The sequence below is a fragment of the Histoplasma capsulatum genome (genome assembly GCF_000150115.1).
Source record: "Histoplasma capsulatum G186AR genomic scaffold supercont2.1, whole genome shotgun sequence".
Lineage (NCBI taxonomy): Eukaryota > Fungi > Ascomycota > Eurotiomycetes > Onygenales > Ajellomycetaceae > Histoplasma > Histoplasma capsulatum.
The window spans coordinates 1187778-1205340 of NW_025544801.1; the positions used below are offsets into that span (position 1 = coordinate 1187778).

Below are 17563 nucleotides of genomic sequence, written 5' to 3' on the forward strand. Positions count from 1 at the left end.
TCGCTCCATGCAACAAGTCGCGCGGCAGTCCAACCAATTCGGCCATAAAACAATAATATAGATTATAATTTTGCGTTGTTTCGTAGGTGGTGCCTCGCATAGTAATCTCGCGAGATTCGTGGTATGATTAGTAGGGCGGCTACTTTGGGACAATGCTTGATTATTGCACCAGTAGCATCACCAAGTAGCCAGTGGGCAATCAAATCTTTGAGTTTTGAAGCCAAGGTTATTCAACATGTTCGAGTCCGTTGGTATTGTCGGTCATTTTCCGCCAGAAACGTCATGTATATATGTCCTACCAGATTGGAAGGCCCTATGGGTGTGTTGGGAAATATGAGTCCCTAGAACTAAGGAGGTTGTTCTAGACACAGATCTTTGCTCAACATTGACAGTTAGATCACCAATTGCTACGGTTATGGAAATGCTGTAATACGTCCAAGCTCGGTTTTTTCCTATTGCCGATGTGAGATACCTTGCTGCAGTGTGTGACTCACCGTAGTAGGGCAGATATATTTCCTTCTGCCACCGAATCGGATTTTCCCTTTCTCCAATTGCTGTATACGAACGTGTACGAACAACAATCGTTTGGGTTCGTAAAAAGAAGGAGGGGGGGGTCTCACTAATGGGCAGTCAGGATCCCATCATAAAGCCAGGTTCATTCCTTTGTCGGGATGACGAGAGTCAATTAGGCATTGGAGAAATTGAAAGAAAAAGAGAAAAAAAATTAATCCATGAGCAAGGGTTTGGATCACAAATGTCCAAGATTCCGACTAATTTCTGAGCCCCCCGCTGGGGTTGCACTTGTTATCTGAGAGGATGGATATTTGATATATGGGCTAACTGGGCGGTGAGATGGGGAAAAATTGCGAAATAGACTAGACACAACAGCGTAGTGTCGAGATGCGAGATGAGGAACCGAACACTTCTATCTATCAACCGCAGACGGATAGAAGCTATCGTGTGTAGCGAGACGTTGAGGTATGCAGGAGGGACGTGGGACGTGGGATATTGGACGTTGGACGTTGGACGTTGGACGTTGGACGTTGGGTACGGAAGGGTTGTCTGGTCGTGCTGGTGGTTAAGTTAGTACGAAAGCAGCACATATTGATTGGGGACCTTGGGCTCCCCGCAACAAAATATAAATAGCCATGAATATCTCTGTTTTGAGGTTCTTGTTGCCTTTCCTGCGCATCTTTCCTCCGCTTCGAAGCCGCTCAATTCATTTGTACTGGCCGATTTCATGCGATCGTTATATCTTTCCAACCCCCGTCGTGCTTTCACAGCACCAGCACTAGTCCACACATCCTACCCTGCGATTGCTCTAAATTTTTACAGGTGTACGTTTTCCATGATACCAATGTCCAAATGCAGCACAGCCCAAGCAAATGCTTGAGAGGACGACCTGCAGAAATAACTGTGGGATGTGCCAAATGGTCTCTTCCCAGAACCGCCCGCTGCCAGGCACGCTCTAGGTTCCATGCGACCTGTGGCTGCTATCTCAATAGCATGCCTTCTTCCGGGCAGAAGAAGGAATTGCGAAGAAAGGAGTAAAGAGAAAAATCCCGATATCGCTGTTTAGGCTGTTAGTCTTGAAAAACGGGAGAGAAAAAGAAAAGGAAAAATTGCACACTGCGAATTACATCTCAATGGGATTCGGATGGAATTTGCGTTGAGGAATTGCGGGTATCATTCCACAATACCTGCTTTCCCTGGAAGACACTGTAGGTCCGCTGGGCTAGCTGGAGCGTTCGTTACTGACGGAGGTGGCTTCCCCCTAGCGAAGTCCTTGAGAAAGCGCAGATGCAGGTCAGGGTTGGATTTGGAATTACCCATGGATAGTGTCACCGGGATAGCGCGCCTTTAGCGTAACCCCACATCGGGGGCAATCGAGGGCACCTCTCTGTATGCGAATATTTCCGGCACACGATGTACGCAGGTTGGCCTTTTTTGCTCCATTCCAGAAGATGTTTCACGTTCTCTGGTAGCTAAGCTCATCTCCAAATACAAACCCCGGACCAGATCATTTACGCGAGGGCTGCAACATGTTGACAAATTCTCTACTAGCTTCCAAGCTATTTTCTACATAGTAAGGAACTGACGTCAATTGCCGGGGGATGCTATGAGAATTAAATTGGCTGGAAACCTTGGGTGGGAAAAAGGTGGGGGGAACTTAAGGGCTGGGTCGAGCTGAGGGGCAGAGGACAAAGAAGGGACTGCATGAATATAAATAAATGCCAGTGCCATCCTCCTCCTTTGTGACATATTGTATCTCCACCTATCCTCACAGCCATAACGGATTAGTGTCCTTTCGATCCCTTAACTCTTCCTGCTCCAGCTGTGCATCGAAACCCCATCTTTACTTGTCTGCATCAAAACAAATCGACTACCGCTAAAATGACAACTTTCAAGGGACGCTGCCACTGTGGCCAAACCGAGTTCACCGTTAAGATGGAGGCACCTAGCCATATTCTTTGGTAATACATCCTCCTTCTCAGCTTCGAATGAATCTATCTTCTCCAAGTTTTTGGGTAATGCCCGACAAAAGGTCTCTGGCCGTAAGCTAACAACCTCGATGAATCCAGCCACTGCGACGCTTGCAAAGTGATCAACGGCAGCGACTATACACTCAACCAAATCGTTCCCAAAGAGGATTTCGAACTCACCAAGGGCACCCTAGGCTGCTATACCTACACTGGTGATTCTGGTACGCGGCTCTTCCGCTTTTAATCGCTTCTTTTGCCACCAACACCTCTCCCAGTTCCCTCCGCAACTACCCACAAACGATGAACAGTTAAACCCTCTGAAATTACGACCTGCTAACACAAATGAAAACGCAATACAGGAAACCCCGTGCACTGTTACTTCTGCCCCAACTGCACCACCCACATCTACCACCACCAAACCGTTGCAGGACCCAAATACGTCATACGTACTGCGGGATTGGAAGGCTACAAGGACTGGCCAGTGGCTGCAGAGATCTACGTGAAGAATAACATCAAATGGCAGCCTACTGTTGCTGCCGCTGACAAGATTTTCCAACTTACTCCGCCGTCCTAAATTTGATGAAACCACGCGTAACGAATTTCGGGGGCGAGGGAGAAGGAGAGTGGAAAAACGAAACGGGAAAGCGAAGATTAGGCTTGATCTTAGGAAATCAAGTATTACTTTGGATGGTTATTTGAATTGACGTGTTTCCGGACCCTCCGACTTCCTTTAGCTAATAGTATAATCACCTTAACTCCACCTCCTCCCCCTCGGCCCCCACTCTCTTCACACTCCGCGCCGGAATGAGGTAGTTAGTTGCGATTGCATAAAATGAAATCAGAATTGAAAATCGCTTTGACGAACATGTATATGTATAATGTCTATTTATCTCTCACCCGTAATCTATCTATAGCTAACGGGTACTTGAAGAATATCTGATATTCCAACTATATCAACTCAATTCTCCCTAGCTATGTAGACAAAACCACCAATTACCCAGCGCATGGATATAGAAAGAAGTTATGATCAGGAAATATTAAATCCTCAAAAGAAAAGAAAACAAGAAAATAAAATAAAATAAATAAATAAATAAACAAAAATCTAAAATACCAATTCCACCCATCACCCCCTACCCAGAACTAACGGGCGGAATAATCGCTACCTCCTCCCCAGGCCCAATAATCCGCACCTCCTCACCCTGTACTACCCCTTCTCCGCCTTCTTCTTTACCATCCTTACCATCCAACTTTGCCGCGTTGGTGTCGGCCACAGCGACATCGACATACTCCAACCCAACACTAACCGCACAGCTCACGAGCACCTTTTCTTTGATACCCGGATATCGCGACTCGAGCAGGTCGAAGAGTTTGGGGAGCGGGAATGGCGCGGGGAAGGACTCTGTTTGCTTTCTCGTGTAGGAAGAGGCGGTTGAGAAGTAGTGGATTTGGAAGGTTGGGGGGGACATCGTTTGGTGGTGGTTTTTTTTTTTTTTTTTTTTTTTTTTTTTTTTGTTGGTTTATTTTGGGGGGAAGCGGGGGTGGTTGAGTTTGACTGTCTTGCTCGTCTGCTCTTCGTGCTCTGTCGATAGGTGTAGACGAAGAGGTGTTAAGTTGAGTAGCCACTTTTTAAGCGGGAGCAAAGCAAGAGGCGGAAGTGTTATATTATATTCGTATATCGGGATTCAACAACATGCTTCTGGTAAGGAGCGCTCCTTGGAGAAGAACTAAGAGCAGATCCAGATCCCCTCCGAGCCGTCTTCTCCCCCTCCGGCTCCAAATCTCTCACTCACAACCGAGTAATCAATCAAAACCCCTCCGATCACAGTCCAAGTGTTTGCGCCTCGTAAATTCGGGGAATTAGCTCAGAGGTAGACCCACGTATCGGGAACCGGATAAGGGAAAGTTTTACCTCTCTTTTTCTTCGTTATGTATATGTAAATGTGTTCTGCGCGGGGGAAAGTCGTTGGTTTGACGCGGGGTGGGCTCGTTATCGTTTCCTTATCGAAGATGGGGGCGATGACTAAGAGAGTTAAGGTCATTCATTCTATATCCATTATGACAATGGGAATCGAAGAATGGAAGGGGATTATATATCACTACGAAGATTTTAAATAATAGCTATATAAAGTATTCGGGTGAGAGTGGTAGTTATATTGGCTAGCTAGCTACTAAAAAAAATTGGTCCATGAGGGCGACTGACTGAAGGCAAGAAGATAGATAGATCTATATATCAATCGTCCGGCAAAACAACAGCATGTAACAACCACCGGCATTATTGACTAAGGCAAAGTTATGATAACTATATGGAGCTTATTTGTGTATTTATTTTTGCACAAAATCTACCCTTTAATCACCTCCCTCATCGCCTGCACCAAATCCCCCTTCAAATCCTCCCAATTCTCCAACCCAACACTAACCCGCAACAGCCTCTGGTCAACCGTCGGATCCGTCATCGCCCTCCACTCAATCAACGACTCCACCCCTCCCAGGCTCGTCGCATGGTGGAACAGCCTAAGCTTCGTCGGCAGTAACCGCGAAAACCTCTCCTCCCTCAACGTGATCGAAAACACCGTCCCAAACCCATTCGGCATCTGCTTCCTCACCCACTCCTCCCTTTGCAAACTGGCATGCTGGACTGTCTCAACCACAGCATGGACAATCGCCTCCTCACTCCTCTCTTTAACATCCGCCCCCGCCATCCTCAACGCCCCGTCAATGAACTCCACAAGCCTCGCCGCACTGGCACTCTGCCGCTGGACGCGAACCTCCAGCGTCCGTAGGCTCCTCACCCCCAACCACCCCTCCATATTTCCCATGACAGACCCCAGCAACAACCGATCCCCCACCAACCCGCTCTTCCACTCCGCCCGCTTCATCGCCAGCACCCCGCACAACATATCGCTGTGCCCGCCCAGATATTTCGAGCCGGAGTGCAACACCAGATCCGCGCCCCAGCGGAACGGATCCTGCAGCCCGGGTGGACCGAACGTGCTGTCGACCAGCAGATACGCGCCGCGCGCATGCGCCTTGTCGGCGTAGTGCTGGATGTTAAACGCCGTGCCGTGCGGGTTCACTGGCGTCTCGAGCAGGATGACGTCACCGCGCTGCAGGTCGTCGGCCGGGCAGTCGAGGGCGAGCTTCTGCAGGCCGCTTAGCCGGGTGTGCACGGCGATGACGCCATGGGAGCCGTGGTAGCCGTCGCTGACGGCGATGCGGCGTGGGTTGAGGAATACGAGGGCGGCGTGGAGGGCGGCGAGGCCCGAGCTGTAGGAGACCACGTGCCCGTTGAGGAGGGACTTGAGGATTGTTTCGAAGCGGGTGTTGTTTGGGTTTGTGTGGCGGGAGTAGATATGGGAGGTTGCGGGGAGGTTGGCGAGCTGGGTCGTAGAAAAAGTACAGATTAGATGGTGGGGTGGTTGGGTTAATTGGGGCAATTGAGTCTTTTCGAGACGCCGTAGAATAGAATAGAACAGAATAGAATAGAGATGGAGTTAGGATTAGGAACATACGGTTCGGTTGTCAGACCAGGGCTCCAGGTTATCGGGGTTGTTGGAGTATCTGAAGGTCGTTGAGAGGTGGAACGGCGGCGCAACATCCGCGACAACATTGAGATCGTCGTCTGCATGCAGGGCCAGGGTGGCCGGGTGGTGGGAGGACGAGGAAGGATCCAATCCAGCCATGTCCGCGAACTGATGTTTTTCTTCCTGAAATGTGATGCGCCAAAAGTGTGAGGGAGCAAAATAAATAAAACGGCTGTCGCAAAGGCAAATAAATAAATATCTAGGTCGATTTTGCACCCTCGGCTAAGAACCACGCAACGCGCCCTTTAACAACATAGGTTGACACCCCAAGCCCTGGCAATAATGGCTCACGGCTCGCCTCAAGCGGGGACAGGTAGGGTATAGTTGATTCCAGGGTTCGCAGGGCTAGCTCGCAAGCGTGAGTAACCGTGAGTAACTGACGCCAGTCAATCCTTTGAAACTTCCCGGCATCACCATCACCATCACCATCACCATGGGCGGTTGGAGAGTAATCCCGTACAGATACCCAATCATTCAAACAAACCCTGAAACCTCAGCGAAGACCGGAACCTGAATTCCGGGGGAACGAGCGCGACGAATGATGATAATAACTAGATCAACTTTTCCCATCCCAGTAATTCCCTGCACTCGCAAAAGGAGGTATCGGCTTTTTTAACCCCATCACCGTCATTTCTTTTGCAAATATTTTTCTGCATTGCATTCTTCATGTGTTATAGCTAGGTAGGCGGACAGACAGATATAGGAGTCCTAGGAAAAATAATTTTAAAAAGAGACAAAGACGCTTCTACTGTGAATATCCTGAATGTAAAGAATGAATATAAATATGAATAAATAAAATATATACTGACTGCGGGGGGAAAGGGCGGAGGATGTTTTTGGAGATTAAAAAGAAAAAAGAAGAAAAAAATAAAATAGAACAAATGGCTAGTTACCACATCAATCAATCAAGTTCTTCGAAAATAAATAATTAAATAAAACAAGATAAATAAAAGCTTTGCTGACAACGCATATAACAACCCCTTCACGGATTTCAATTATGCAATTCATGAATGGATGAGTTTACTTACTTAGGCACAAACAAATAAAAAGCGAATAAAAAAGTTGCACCCTCGCTGCTAGGCAAACAAGATATACATGAAACGGGGAAGAAAAAAGAAAAAGGATGGGCCCAACCAACAACCGATGGACGACGAACAGTGGACGATGGACAATGGACAATGGGTACTTAAAAAAAAAAAAAAAAGGCACGGCCTTTTTGACACAAATCATAGCGCAAAGACCAAGCAAAGCGGGAGAAACGAATGGAGAACGATATTCAGGAAAAACAAGAGAGGAGGGAAAGGAAGGGGGGAGAGACAATGACAGACAGACAAAATAATATAAACCCCATCGAACGCCTACCATCATGACGAAAAAATAACGCCCCATGATCCCCAAACCCAAAGAAAAAGAAAAAGAGCAGGCTACAGATTAGTGCGGGGTGGTAGTGGTAGTTGTAGCGGTAGTATAGTGGAGGAGGAAGAAGTGGGGTTAGGTAGGTACAATTTGATTCCTTCCTTTTGCCTTCTTTTCTTTTCTTATTTATTTCCGAAGCGATCCCACCCTTGACGGCTCCTTAACCGAGCCGGGCATGACGTTTTGGAATTCGACTCTATCTATATTATCAAAAGAAATGCGTGTTAGTTGACCATTGCCATACGGGATGTAGTAGCAGTATTCGCCGTAGTAAATGTCTATAAACGAAAGCGCTTACCCTTTTCCGAATCAAAAACAACAGTAATATCATCATGCTCCCCCGGATATTCCGGCATGTCCAGACACACAAAGCCCGCTGTGGGATCGTCGGCAGGTTGTTTGGGAAGGGCAAATTTGGCATCGACGATCTTGACACCAAACTTGCCGGAGCGGTGGTTGAAGCTCTCGAAGATGTCCGTGCTCTTCAGCACGAAATTCATGCATTTGCCGTGGCTGAAGTCGTCGTGGAAGAAGGCGGCGAGCTGCACGATTTTCTCCTGCCTCAGCACTTGGAGACGCACTCTGCTCGCTTCCCATTTCTTGTAGATGGGGACGACCATTCGTCTTCGGGAGATTGTGAATAAGGACGCGAAGCTATTTTGATTGGTTGCGGTTAGTTAGGAAGCTTTAAGCATGGAGGTTTGGGGCAGGTGGAGCTTTTAGCGGGTGGAGTTACTGCTTACCCGTCGAAAAGAACTTTAAAGTTTGTAATGGCTTTCTGGAATCTATGGAGATCTAGAAACGTGGGAAAAACGTCAATATCACGCAAAAGTGAAGAGTGAAACCGAAGCCCCTCAACTATATTTACCAACCTTGTACAGATGAAAAATTATACCGCCGAACCACAGAACTCGTCTGGGCTAACTTTAAAAGATTCGTCATATCGCCCACGGTTTCCTTGGGGACCAAATTATCCGCCACGGAAATACCCAAATCCAGTTGGGGTGGCCTAAGAATACTCATAATGGTAGGGATAGTGACATCAAGAGCAATCTTAAGCTCTCCAGGACCTAGAGAGAGGAATCTCATATCAGCACTCCCGGCTCAAAGGGAGAAATAAAAAGAAACAAACACATAAAGAAATCACTTCATAAAGATGCTGCTTAGTACATACCAATATTAATTCTATCCGTCGCCGATCCCCAATTCGAGGTCACGAAAACACGCAGATGCTCAGATAGCACTGTCGAACTGTATCCATGAGTAGATTGTAAAGAGGGGCCTCCATTATTAATCACTGTGGCAGACGGTGAGGAGAATTGCAAATGTACAATGGGTTTCGAGATGCCATTCCCATCCGGGAGCTGTTCCATCGAGAACGCCCGCATGGGAAGGTCTGGCGTCTTCACCTCGTCCTGCAAAGGAGTGATGCCAAGGAGTAGCGAGTGTAATTTGGCGCGCTCTTCCTGTTCGTGGAACGTTAACAACATAGAGCGGTTCCTGCCGCTACCTTCTTGCGGTATCTTGATGAGAAGCGCGGGAGCACCGTCCTCTCCTCGTAGATAGCCAAAAACAATGGGTGTCCCGTTGCCAAGCTCGTGGGAAACACTGCTGAGCGTCTTTACCTTGGGGCTTGTCACTGCCACAAACCGGAACCCTCTGTGGGCTTTTCGCGTGCCGGTCCCCTCCGTTAGCGTTACGGCTTTCTCGAACAGGCGTATTCGACATCGCGGGCTTGGTTCAGCAGGGAACGCTTTGTTGGGGCCGGAGTCCATGTATTGGAATACTTTCAGGACATCCTCGAAAAGTAACGTTTCACCAGCTTCTGGCTGTAAGCTTTCCTCGGTTTTATGGGTATATTCCACAATTTTCCAAATCATTTTGAAGTCCGCTTGATCAAACTGGATATCCAACTCGAAACCACGAGGCAGTCGAATCCGCATCGAGTTAGTTCTCACCTGCCAGTCTACATCTGCCCATGTGGGACCGTGCTTCTTATCTCCCTGGATCATTACATTAACAAGTTCGTTTTGGCTCGTAATCGATACGAGCACATTCCAGTCACCTCGATCTCGAATAATAGATAGAACACACGGGATCGCAAATTGTTGAGAATCATCTTCGCTCGAGCTTAGGTATGCCTCTACGAACATCCTACCATAACAGAAATAACGACTGGAATCTCCCAATGGCATAACGTCGCCAATGTCTGTCGTCTTTCTCGCTGTATCCATGAGCATAGATCGCGTTACCTGGCCGGAGAGAACTGCAGAAATGTCAGGCGCAAAAAAAGGGTACCGGACCCATATTGTCGTGTCGATTCCTCGGGAGAGATGAACATGTTCCATGGCTGCCGGGAGGATATTATTTCGCTTCATCGATATCGCCAACGCGCGTAGATGGCTGAGAGTTGCATGGCGAACGCTCATTAAACTGCTCAACCTTTGATCGCCAGCAGTTGTGGTTACCGCAATCAAAGTGTCTAGACTCATATTTCCGAATCGGGATAGCTCCGGGTGACCGGGAACAATATGCTCAGTAATCCACCATGTTTTGGCCAAGTTGAGCACTCCCTGACAGGTTCTATCAGCGTCGGACGGAGAATTCCCTCCACCATTTGAGGGCTGAGGACGCATGGATGCTTCGACATCGGACCTGCCCTTTAAGAACCACCATACGCTCGCCCTGATCCATTCGGACAAAGATGTTTCCATAGATGGCTTAACGCTCTCAGCAGCATCGCTAAAAATATCATTGTATTGCGCAGCTCGTGCGGTAAAATCAGCCAGGGCGTCATTGCTCACGGCATTAGCAGCGGCCCTCCATGATTTCTTCCATGGAGAATGGTTTTCAGTTGGGTGAGGATCATTATTGAAAGAACTTTCGAGAGACGGTCGTCCTTTTTCAGGTTCACAATCCGGTTCTGTGCGGGAAGATTTCAAATAAGGTGGAGGTGGGGTTTCTGGATACGAGCCGGGAGAATTGTGTGTATTTACAGGACTGTTCGACACATTGGTATCCTGCCAGTTGGATTTGGTTTTGTTAGGTAGAGCAGATAAGACGCTTCCCCAAAAGTCATATTTAGCAGCAGCGGCTGGTTCTTGAGGCATGTCTAGTGATAGCTTCGACGTAGCAGACGGGCGGAGAGGGAGGACGGTTTCTTGAGAGGGTTGAGAATCCAGCTCATCTGGATCCGTAGGAGAATCAGTTCGCGTAGCTTTCTGTAATGCTAAACCTTCCTCAACTCGCATCCTAGCCCGAACGCGGTGCGCAAAGGAATTCGGATCTCCAGAGTCCCTCAATGATAGACGAGCCCCTCCCGCACCATGTGGCTCCAGGGATAATAAGAAATCCAATTCGTGTGCACTCTTTATCATTTTAAGCTTCTCCCGAGGATCCTCCGCAGGATAGCCTTGTCCTGGATAGGCTCCAGGCCAATGTGTAGAGTCCGAGGGTGAGCCGTATGGATCTGCATTCTCAAATTGGGAATGTGACCCAGCTGCGGCATTGGAAGCGGACGAGTGCGACCTCGAACGATAGAGAAGTACATCTTTTGTTGGTAGCTCAGCTTCTTCCCCCCCTTCCCCGATGACCTCTGGACCATCGTTCGAAAACGTCACCTTTAAACCTTTGTTACGGCGCCTCTTCCCTTGGGTACTTATCGGAGTCGCACCAGTTGCGGTTTTAGCGTCAATGGAGGGACGAGAGGGAGATCGGCTGGAGATGTCGCCAGCTTCGGGCCATCGCTGCGAAACGGCAAGATTGAGACGGGGAGCAACCGGGGTGCCTGTTGGTGATTTTTGATGTGGGTGATGAAGAGAGTGATATGATGGCGAGCGCCGTTGCTCTGGTTGTTGGCGTAGTTGATGATGGTGATGGTGTTGTTGTTGATCATGGCGGTAGGATTGTTGGGGTGGTTTGGCGGGGAGTTGTGGAGCGGAGGCGGAAGACGAAATGGATGGTCGGGACGATTGGAGCGGAGAGCGGTGGGAACCTAGGAAATCATCGACCTGCTCATCGATAGATGCCTTCGGGGTCTTGTCTTTGAACAATTTGCCGCGCCATTTGCGGGCTTTGGATTCAGCAGCTCCGGCAAGAGAGCCATTTTGTGGAGATTCAACGACCATGCTCGACAAGGAGGGGAGCGGCGGGGAGGATAACGGCAGTAGCAGGACGAGCAGCAGCAGTAGCAACCACAACACAGGCACCCACAGGCAGAATTGGATGTGGATAAGCAAACATTGGACGGAGCAGGCGACGCCAACAGCGGTCGACACAAAGCGACAAGTCAGGGACAGTTGTTCGCAGGACGTGTGGGTGTCAAAGGAGTTGGGGATCCGTAAGCAGGGTCTCACGTGCAACGCGGGTGTTGATGAAACAGTAAAATGTACCGCCGAAGAAGATCGACAAGGGGGCTAATGAAGTGGCTCGTGTGAAGAAGAGATACAAGAAGAGATACTAACAGAAGAGATAGAGTCAGAGAAAGAAAGAGAAAGAAGGAAGGGTGAGGCAGCAGTCAATCAATGGATGCAACACCGTGTCTGGGTCAGTTAGAAAAGGAGACACGGAGTGGAATGCGTGAGGGCGTGAGTGCGTGAGGGTGTGAGTGTGTCAGGTTTCTGTGTTTGTCGACTGCGTGGCTCTGTTTCTCAGGTTCTTGGCAGACTGTCTGGGGATGCCCGGCAAGGCGGGGGACGGGGCTGGGTATCGCCTGCGATTGGCCGCGGCGGCGGGGCAGCCTGCGTTGCCACGGGCCTTGGTCAGCCCTAGCCTTTAATTAAGCAGAAGGGAGGGTGCTGGATGTTCGGGGCCGGCTGTGGACTGGCTGCCACTGATGTTTGCCCGCAGCTGCCGAGGAATCAAGACCTCTTAGCAAGTGATGGTGTATCTTCAACCACCTCTACCCAGCGTATGCTCCAACGCCTTCTTCGGGGTTCACTTCTCCTCCCAGGGCTGAGGTGTGCAGGCGTCCTCTTCTCTGGTGCTCCCTTCCCTTGGCACCAAAATGATCCTTGTTGCCGCTCTATGAAGGTTTTTTAAAGTTCAAGTTTTAGTTTCATCCACTCTACGACATTCTCTAGTCTCGAGAGTACTTACGCCGTATACTTCGTCTGCGTTTGTATCTGCTGTTACCCGAATGGAGGAATTGTTTTCATCACAGATACGTCGATGTTGTATACGTCTAAGAACCTGCCCAGGGAGGGACCTGGTTGATCACCATCATTAATATAAATTCTCCCTGGCATCGGGCATTTATTCTAGCATACATACTCTGTGTGCCCTGCCCTTCCCTGCCCTGCCCTGCTCCCTTTTAATTACCGCCTCCGGTTGCTTCTACCACAAAACCTTTACCTCTTATATTCCCACAGTATGCAGAGCTCTTTTTGTGCAAGTGTTTAAAAGCTTGTAGGATTGTTCAATCCCAACTTGGGATGAAGAACCACATCTAACTATAACGACCGGAGAAATTAACAACATACCAAACTTTAAATCTGCTAACCTTTCTTTGATATACTGTGTACAATCGCTTGCCACGGCATACACGGTCATGGTGTCTCTGTGAAAATCTCAGTCTTCTACAAAATCATTTGTCAATTTCCCTGTCCAGGCCCGCAGCCCTTTGGCTACTGTCATTGCTCTGTCATATTTTTTGTTTACCTTGTGCCTATGCCCATAATCCTTGATGCTGCTGCTGCTGCTGCTGCTGCTGCTACTGACATTGACATGCACTTTCATGATTGAGTGTTATTTCAGGGACTATGGAACAGATTATGCGTATCTTATTTTTGAGAGCTGTGTAGAGCTTAGGGGTGGGTACCAGTGGGTGTTTGTGTTGTGATGCGATGTCTGTTGTTTTCTCTTCGCCAGGGCCAAGCAGAATAGAACAACCCCATAGCAGGATGAGAATGTGGGAAGGGGGGAAGAGAGGAGGACCCATATGCCTTTCATGCATGAACATAAGAATCCCCACCACGGAGAGGACAAGGGCCGAGAACGCATTTCCGTCAATATGAAATTTCATGCATTGAGAAGCATGGCCGTACAGCGCCCGATTCCCAAGAACCGTGAATGTGATCCCAATGGCGCTCTGTTTTAAAGGGCAGAAATGAACAGTTCATTGGTTAAACACGCCATATCCAAAATGTCTGCATGCATACCGATGATTGAAAATAGCTCCAGCGAAAACTCCAAACAGCATCAAAAATCAGACAGTCTTCAGTCTCGTTCCCTCTAATCAGGGAATCTGCAGCTTTTAACAAAGAAAATTCCTCAGTCAAACCCAGCACGAAATTCTAGACATGTAAAGAATAGTGATCACTGTGTATCTCAATGGACACGCGGCTCTCAGGGTTATGTCAAACATGACATAACAGCTGATTTTACAGGCTCTGGTCTGACCCCGGCTCAATGAGTATCATTGGGAGCGGCAAACCAACGGATTCTGGCAGATCGAACTGGGCGGAAGGGATATGACACTTTGGTGGAATGGGGTATCAAATACCCCCCTGGTTCGAGGCCCTCAAGAATTTAGGACTATCCGTCTACGTAGTATGTAGACAAACAAGGTCAACCATTTTTCTGGGTGGGCAGGAATGTTGAAATCCAAAAATCTTTTGAGGAAATTCAAACTCGCACATCACATTCGAGTAGACCCTTCCTCCGGGCTAATATATCAAACTAGCCGGGTACAGCGAGTCCATCCTAACCAAGATGGGCGAGGGGGATATTACCTTAATCTTAATCTAGCCCGTGGATGAGTGACCTGTAGGGCATGATGATGATTGCTTCATCCCACCAAGTTTTCATCCCGCAGCAAAGTCGTTGTCCAGGTTCAGGAAAGCCCTTGACTCATGAAGTGGCCATCGAAGTTGGAAATGTTATGTTCTCAATTTGTCATGTGTTTCTCAGGGGGTTAAATGGAAGCATGGCTGCTGGACTTTTTGAAAAATGGCGTTGATTTTGTTTGTTAGGGTCGGTCCGCTACTGTCTGTGTTGGGGCCTGCGCAACACCTGGTATCAATATCTTGTCCGCGAGGGGTGTGATGTGGGAGGTGCCTGGATGAATCTGGCTATGACGGTACTGATGGAGAAGCAGTGGAAGAAGTTGCCGAAGCAGACCAGGGCTTTTTGTCGGGGCTTGACAGTGATTACGTGGTTGCTGACCAGCAGCAATGTCAATGCTTGATTTGAAGAACAACAACAACAATAATTACTGTTCGTTGGGTTGTAGTTAGCCTTACTTACCTCAAACTGACCAGCCCTCAAAGCTTCTGAAACTGTCCTAGCTAGTTAGGAACTAGTTTTGAACCTGGATATTCATGTTCGTCAAATTAGCCTTGAATTCTGATAAGTGAGGCTAGCCTCGAATTGAAGGCAAGATCGGACAATTCATGCAATATATGCATTGAGCTTGGCCTGGGCTGTTCAAACTGATGCCATGTTTTATCCGCGTGGTGGTTGCAAGATCACAGCGGCCAGGCCAGGCCAGGCCATGCCGGGTATCAATAGGAGGAAGAGAGCTAGGGGCCAACTCAGGCGAAGAGGCTGGGTCCATCCAGTTGAAATATGGCCAATCGAGTAAATATCAATCTCCAGCGCGTTAATGCATGGTGGACGAAAAGGTAATCTTCTGCCGTCACATGCTTTGAATGAATGGTCGAGTTGTCCACAGCTCAAGGATGTAAAAAACCGGCAGGATCTAGGCCAAAATTTTTCTCTGGAAAGATCCATGGGTGATAATAATAATAATATTATTAATTGATGTGAAACGTAATGCCGTTTAGTTACTCAGCCTGGGAAGATTTGCGAATTGTGGACGAGTAGTGCACATTTATGCGAAGGTCATATTAGGACGATGGGCGTTGTCATCCCAATCGAGAGGGCCATAGTTAATGAGGATTTCATGTTCATTTGAGCCATATATTCATAAGGACTTCGCATTAAAATTTTTAAAACTATTTTCTGCAGGTTTTTGGACTGCTTTTCTTGCTTCAACACACAATCCCGCCCATGAAGCGGGACATTATTTACAGGGATAAATAGAACGTGCATTGTAAGTTGTACAGTCAAGTACATGTATGTACAGTACATGATGTACCTTTGGAACATGAAGCCCTCAGTCTATAGCAGAGCAGATACTGAGGTCGCCTGCCTGCTCAGCGTACCAAAGCGCTGACAGATCTGCGCTATGGATTGGGTATGGGAGCTCATCCCAGTGATTGAAAGGGACGTCTTTCAAGTAGTGACGCTCGGTTGTGGCCGAAAAGGTGAGGGACGACGAAACCTGATATACATCAGGCACGACTGGGCGAAGATGGTGGAATTATAACCCAAGTCCAGGATATGGTCCCTGACTGACCCCGCACTAATCTCGCGATTGTGAAGAATTGAGCATGCGTCCCTTTTTCAATTGAAAAGCAAAGTCGTCATCGAAATCATATCGAATGAAACGACTCGAGAGCACGAAAACACCTCGGTATACCTGTCCAAGGTCAACCTGGTCATCATTTAAAACCTTGAATTGTCAGCAAGCTTTAGGACAAAAGCTGTGAGGGATTCTTGTCAATACTAGTTAATGAAGCCGGCAGGCGTTAGACCGGCCATGAGCTTGGGTAGAGAATTGAGGAATCAATTGAGGAGATATGATGTTTGAACCAGAGCAATATCCACAAAGTCGGTTGCAACAAACCATTGCTTGCCGCTCATGTATGGAACTAGTCTCCATCGAATGTACGTACAGATCTGTAGTCTGTGCCAAAATCTCAGAAGAGCCGGATATTGTGACAGTCGACGAATTTGGCGGGATGAGTCAACTCAACCTCCAGGAGACCAGGGTCACCGGCATCAGAGGTAAATTCCTAGCTCCTTTGATGTTTTCGATGCGCCTGGCCGTGGAAGCCCTGCAAGCAGCGCAGAACTTTCGGCGGTTCCCCCAGGGGCCAAGATGCCAAAAAGTTGAACATGATACCTAAAAAAAGAACTGTGGCCCATGGGCCATTGCAAGCAGCCACCAGGAACTTTTCTGAGTGGCGTTGGATTTGGCTTTTTACGCATGGAAAAGAACTGGTCAACAATTTGTTTCCTGCGTATGTAAATGGATACGCAGACCTGTCAAGCCATGGGTAACTAACTAGGCAAATTTTGCTGATAGTTATCTGCAGCGTAAGTCCCGTCAGCGATGAGGAATAATCATTCACCAGGATCTCAGCTTCTGGGGCTAGCCACTCAGCGGGTCGATAAGCCGATCGGGGATCACCAACACACAAGGTTGTTGAAATTGACCAAAATCGAGTGGCTGTGCCCCACCAGAGTGGCCTGACATTGGCTGATAACGAAACTGGCTGATGTGATTGGGATCTCTGCGTAGACATTGGTGAGACTTCTCCTAGTTAGACCATGCGATGGACGGAAACGAAAAAAAGAGCCTCAAAATCATTAGCTGGTATTGGCAAGGGTGAATTGTTGTCTTATTGACCACGACGGCCGCTGCATACTTGATCGTGGCGCATTCTCGTATTGACTTGAGAGTTTAGGGAACAAGATGCGAGAGAGTTGAAGCCTGAAGGATGTTAAGGTTCTTGCGCCGCCCCAATTCCAAACAGAAGGCGGAGGGAGCTTTCGCAACGTTCACAACGGCGTAGACTGAATGCTCATTGTTGGACGTTTTTTCCAGAGTAAGGGAGATACGTAGTAGCTGGGTTACCATAGCTATGTATTCCTGATGCTGCTCGCTGCTGTTTGAAATCAAACACGCACAGGCTGGCGATATGGTGATAGGGGCGACAGAAGCCCATATCTCCAGCGGTGATAGGCTCCGGCTCGTTTCCAAGTTTAGCGCATTCTTGGGTCCACCGGCACCATGATTATTATTGTTTTGCCTGACTGTCATGTCAATCTTCTTGTTTTGCCTTGTCATCACATTTCTCTTGTGCCTCGATATTTTGATGACGGTCGCTGAAAGGATCAAAAAAGATAAGAGAGTAAAAACATTATTTGAAAATTTTCCATCGCTACCTATTACTAATCCTTGAGCCATCTATTCATTCCCCGAGGAGGTTGCCGGACAGCAGCATGCTTCAACCC

The 17563-nt window shown here is 48.1% G+C and overlaps 7 protein-coding genes across 7 annotated transcripts; 2 read left to right on the forward strand and 5 right to left on the reverse strand.

The window, feature by feature from the left end:
- Positions 1–2394: 2394 nt before the first annotated feature.
- Positions 2395–3057, forward strand: HCBG_00369 (uncharacterized protein; the record flags this gene model as incomplete). The annotated part of the gene is made up of 3 exons (XM_045427419.1): positions 2395–2474; positions 2583–2704; positions 2843–3057. The coding sequence occupies 3 exons, from the start codon at positions 2395–2397 to the stop codon at positions 3055–3057; spliced, it is 417 nt and encodes a 138-aa protein (XP_045291394.1).
- A 556-nt stretch (positions 3058–3613) lies between these two features.
- HCBG_00370 (molybdopterin synthase small subunit CnxG) lies at positions 3614–3949 on the reverse strand (the record flags this gene model as incomplete). The annotated part of the gene is made up of 1 exon (XM_045427420.1): positions 3614–3949. The coding sequence occupies one exon, from the start codon at positions 3947–3949 to the stop codon at positions 3614–3616; it is 336 nt and encodes a 111-aa protein (XP_045291395.1).
- Positions 3950–4822: 873 nt separating this feature from the next.
- HCBG_00371 (cystathionine gamma-synthase) lies at positions 4823–6163 on the reverse strand (the record flags this gene model as incomplete). Its single annotated transcript, XM_045427421.1, has 2 exons — positions 4823–5860; positions 5993–6163. The coding sequence occupies 2 exons, from the start codon at positions 6161–6163 to the stop codon at positions 4823–4825; spliced, it is 1209 nt and encodes a 402-aa protein (XP_045291396.1).
- Positions 6164–6956: 793 nt separating this feature from the next.
- HCBG_00372 (uncharacterized protein) lies at positions 6957–11607 on the reverse strand (the record flags this gene model as incomplete). Its single annotated transcript, XM_045427422.1, has 5 exons — positions 6957–7680; positions 7779–8134; positions 8224–8275; positions 8353–8550; positions 8655–11607. The coding sequence occupies 5 exons, from the start codon at positions 11605–11607 to the stop codon at positions 7607–7609; spliced, it is 3633 nt and encodes a 1210-aa protein (XP_045291397.1).
- Positions 11608–12380: 773 nt separating this feature from the next.
- On the reverse strand, positions 12381–13206 carry HCBG_00373 (uncharacterized protein; the record flags this gene model as incomplete). The annotated part of the gene is made up of 4 exons (XM_045427423.1): positions 12381–12503; positions 12578–12686; positions 12961–13056; positions 13139–13206. 4 exons carry the CDS (start codon positions 13204–13206, stop codon positions 12381–12383), a joined length of 396 nt encoding a protein of 131 aa, XP_045291398.1.
- Positions 13207–16125: 2919 nt separating this feature from the next.
- HCBG_00374 (uncharacterized protein) lies at positions 16126–16452 on the forward strand (the record flags this gene model as incomplete). The annotated part of the gene is made up of 1 exon (XM_045427424.1): positions 16126–16452. The coding sequence occupies one exon, from the start codon at positions 16126–16128 to the stop codon at positions 16450–16452; it is 327 nt and encodes a 108-aa protein (XP_045291399.1).
- A 557-nt stretch (positions 16453–17009) lies between these two features.
- Positions 17010–17369, reverse strand: HCBG_00375 (uncharacterized protein; the record flags this gene model as incomplete). Its single annotated transcript, XM_045427425.1, has 1 exon — positions 17010–17369. The coding sequence occupies one exon, from the start codon at positions 17367–17369 to the stop codon at positions 17010–17012; it is 360 nt and encodes a 119-aa protein (XP_045291400.1).
- Positions 17370–17563: the final 194 nt, after the last annotated feature.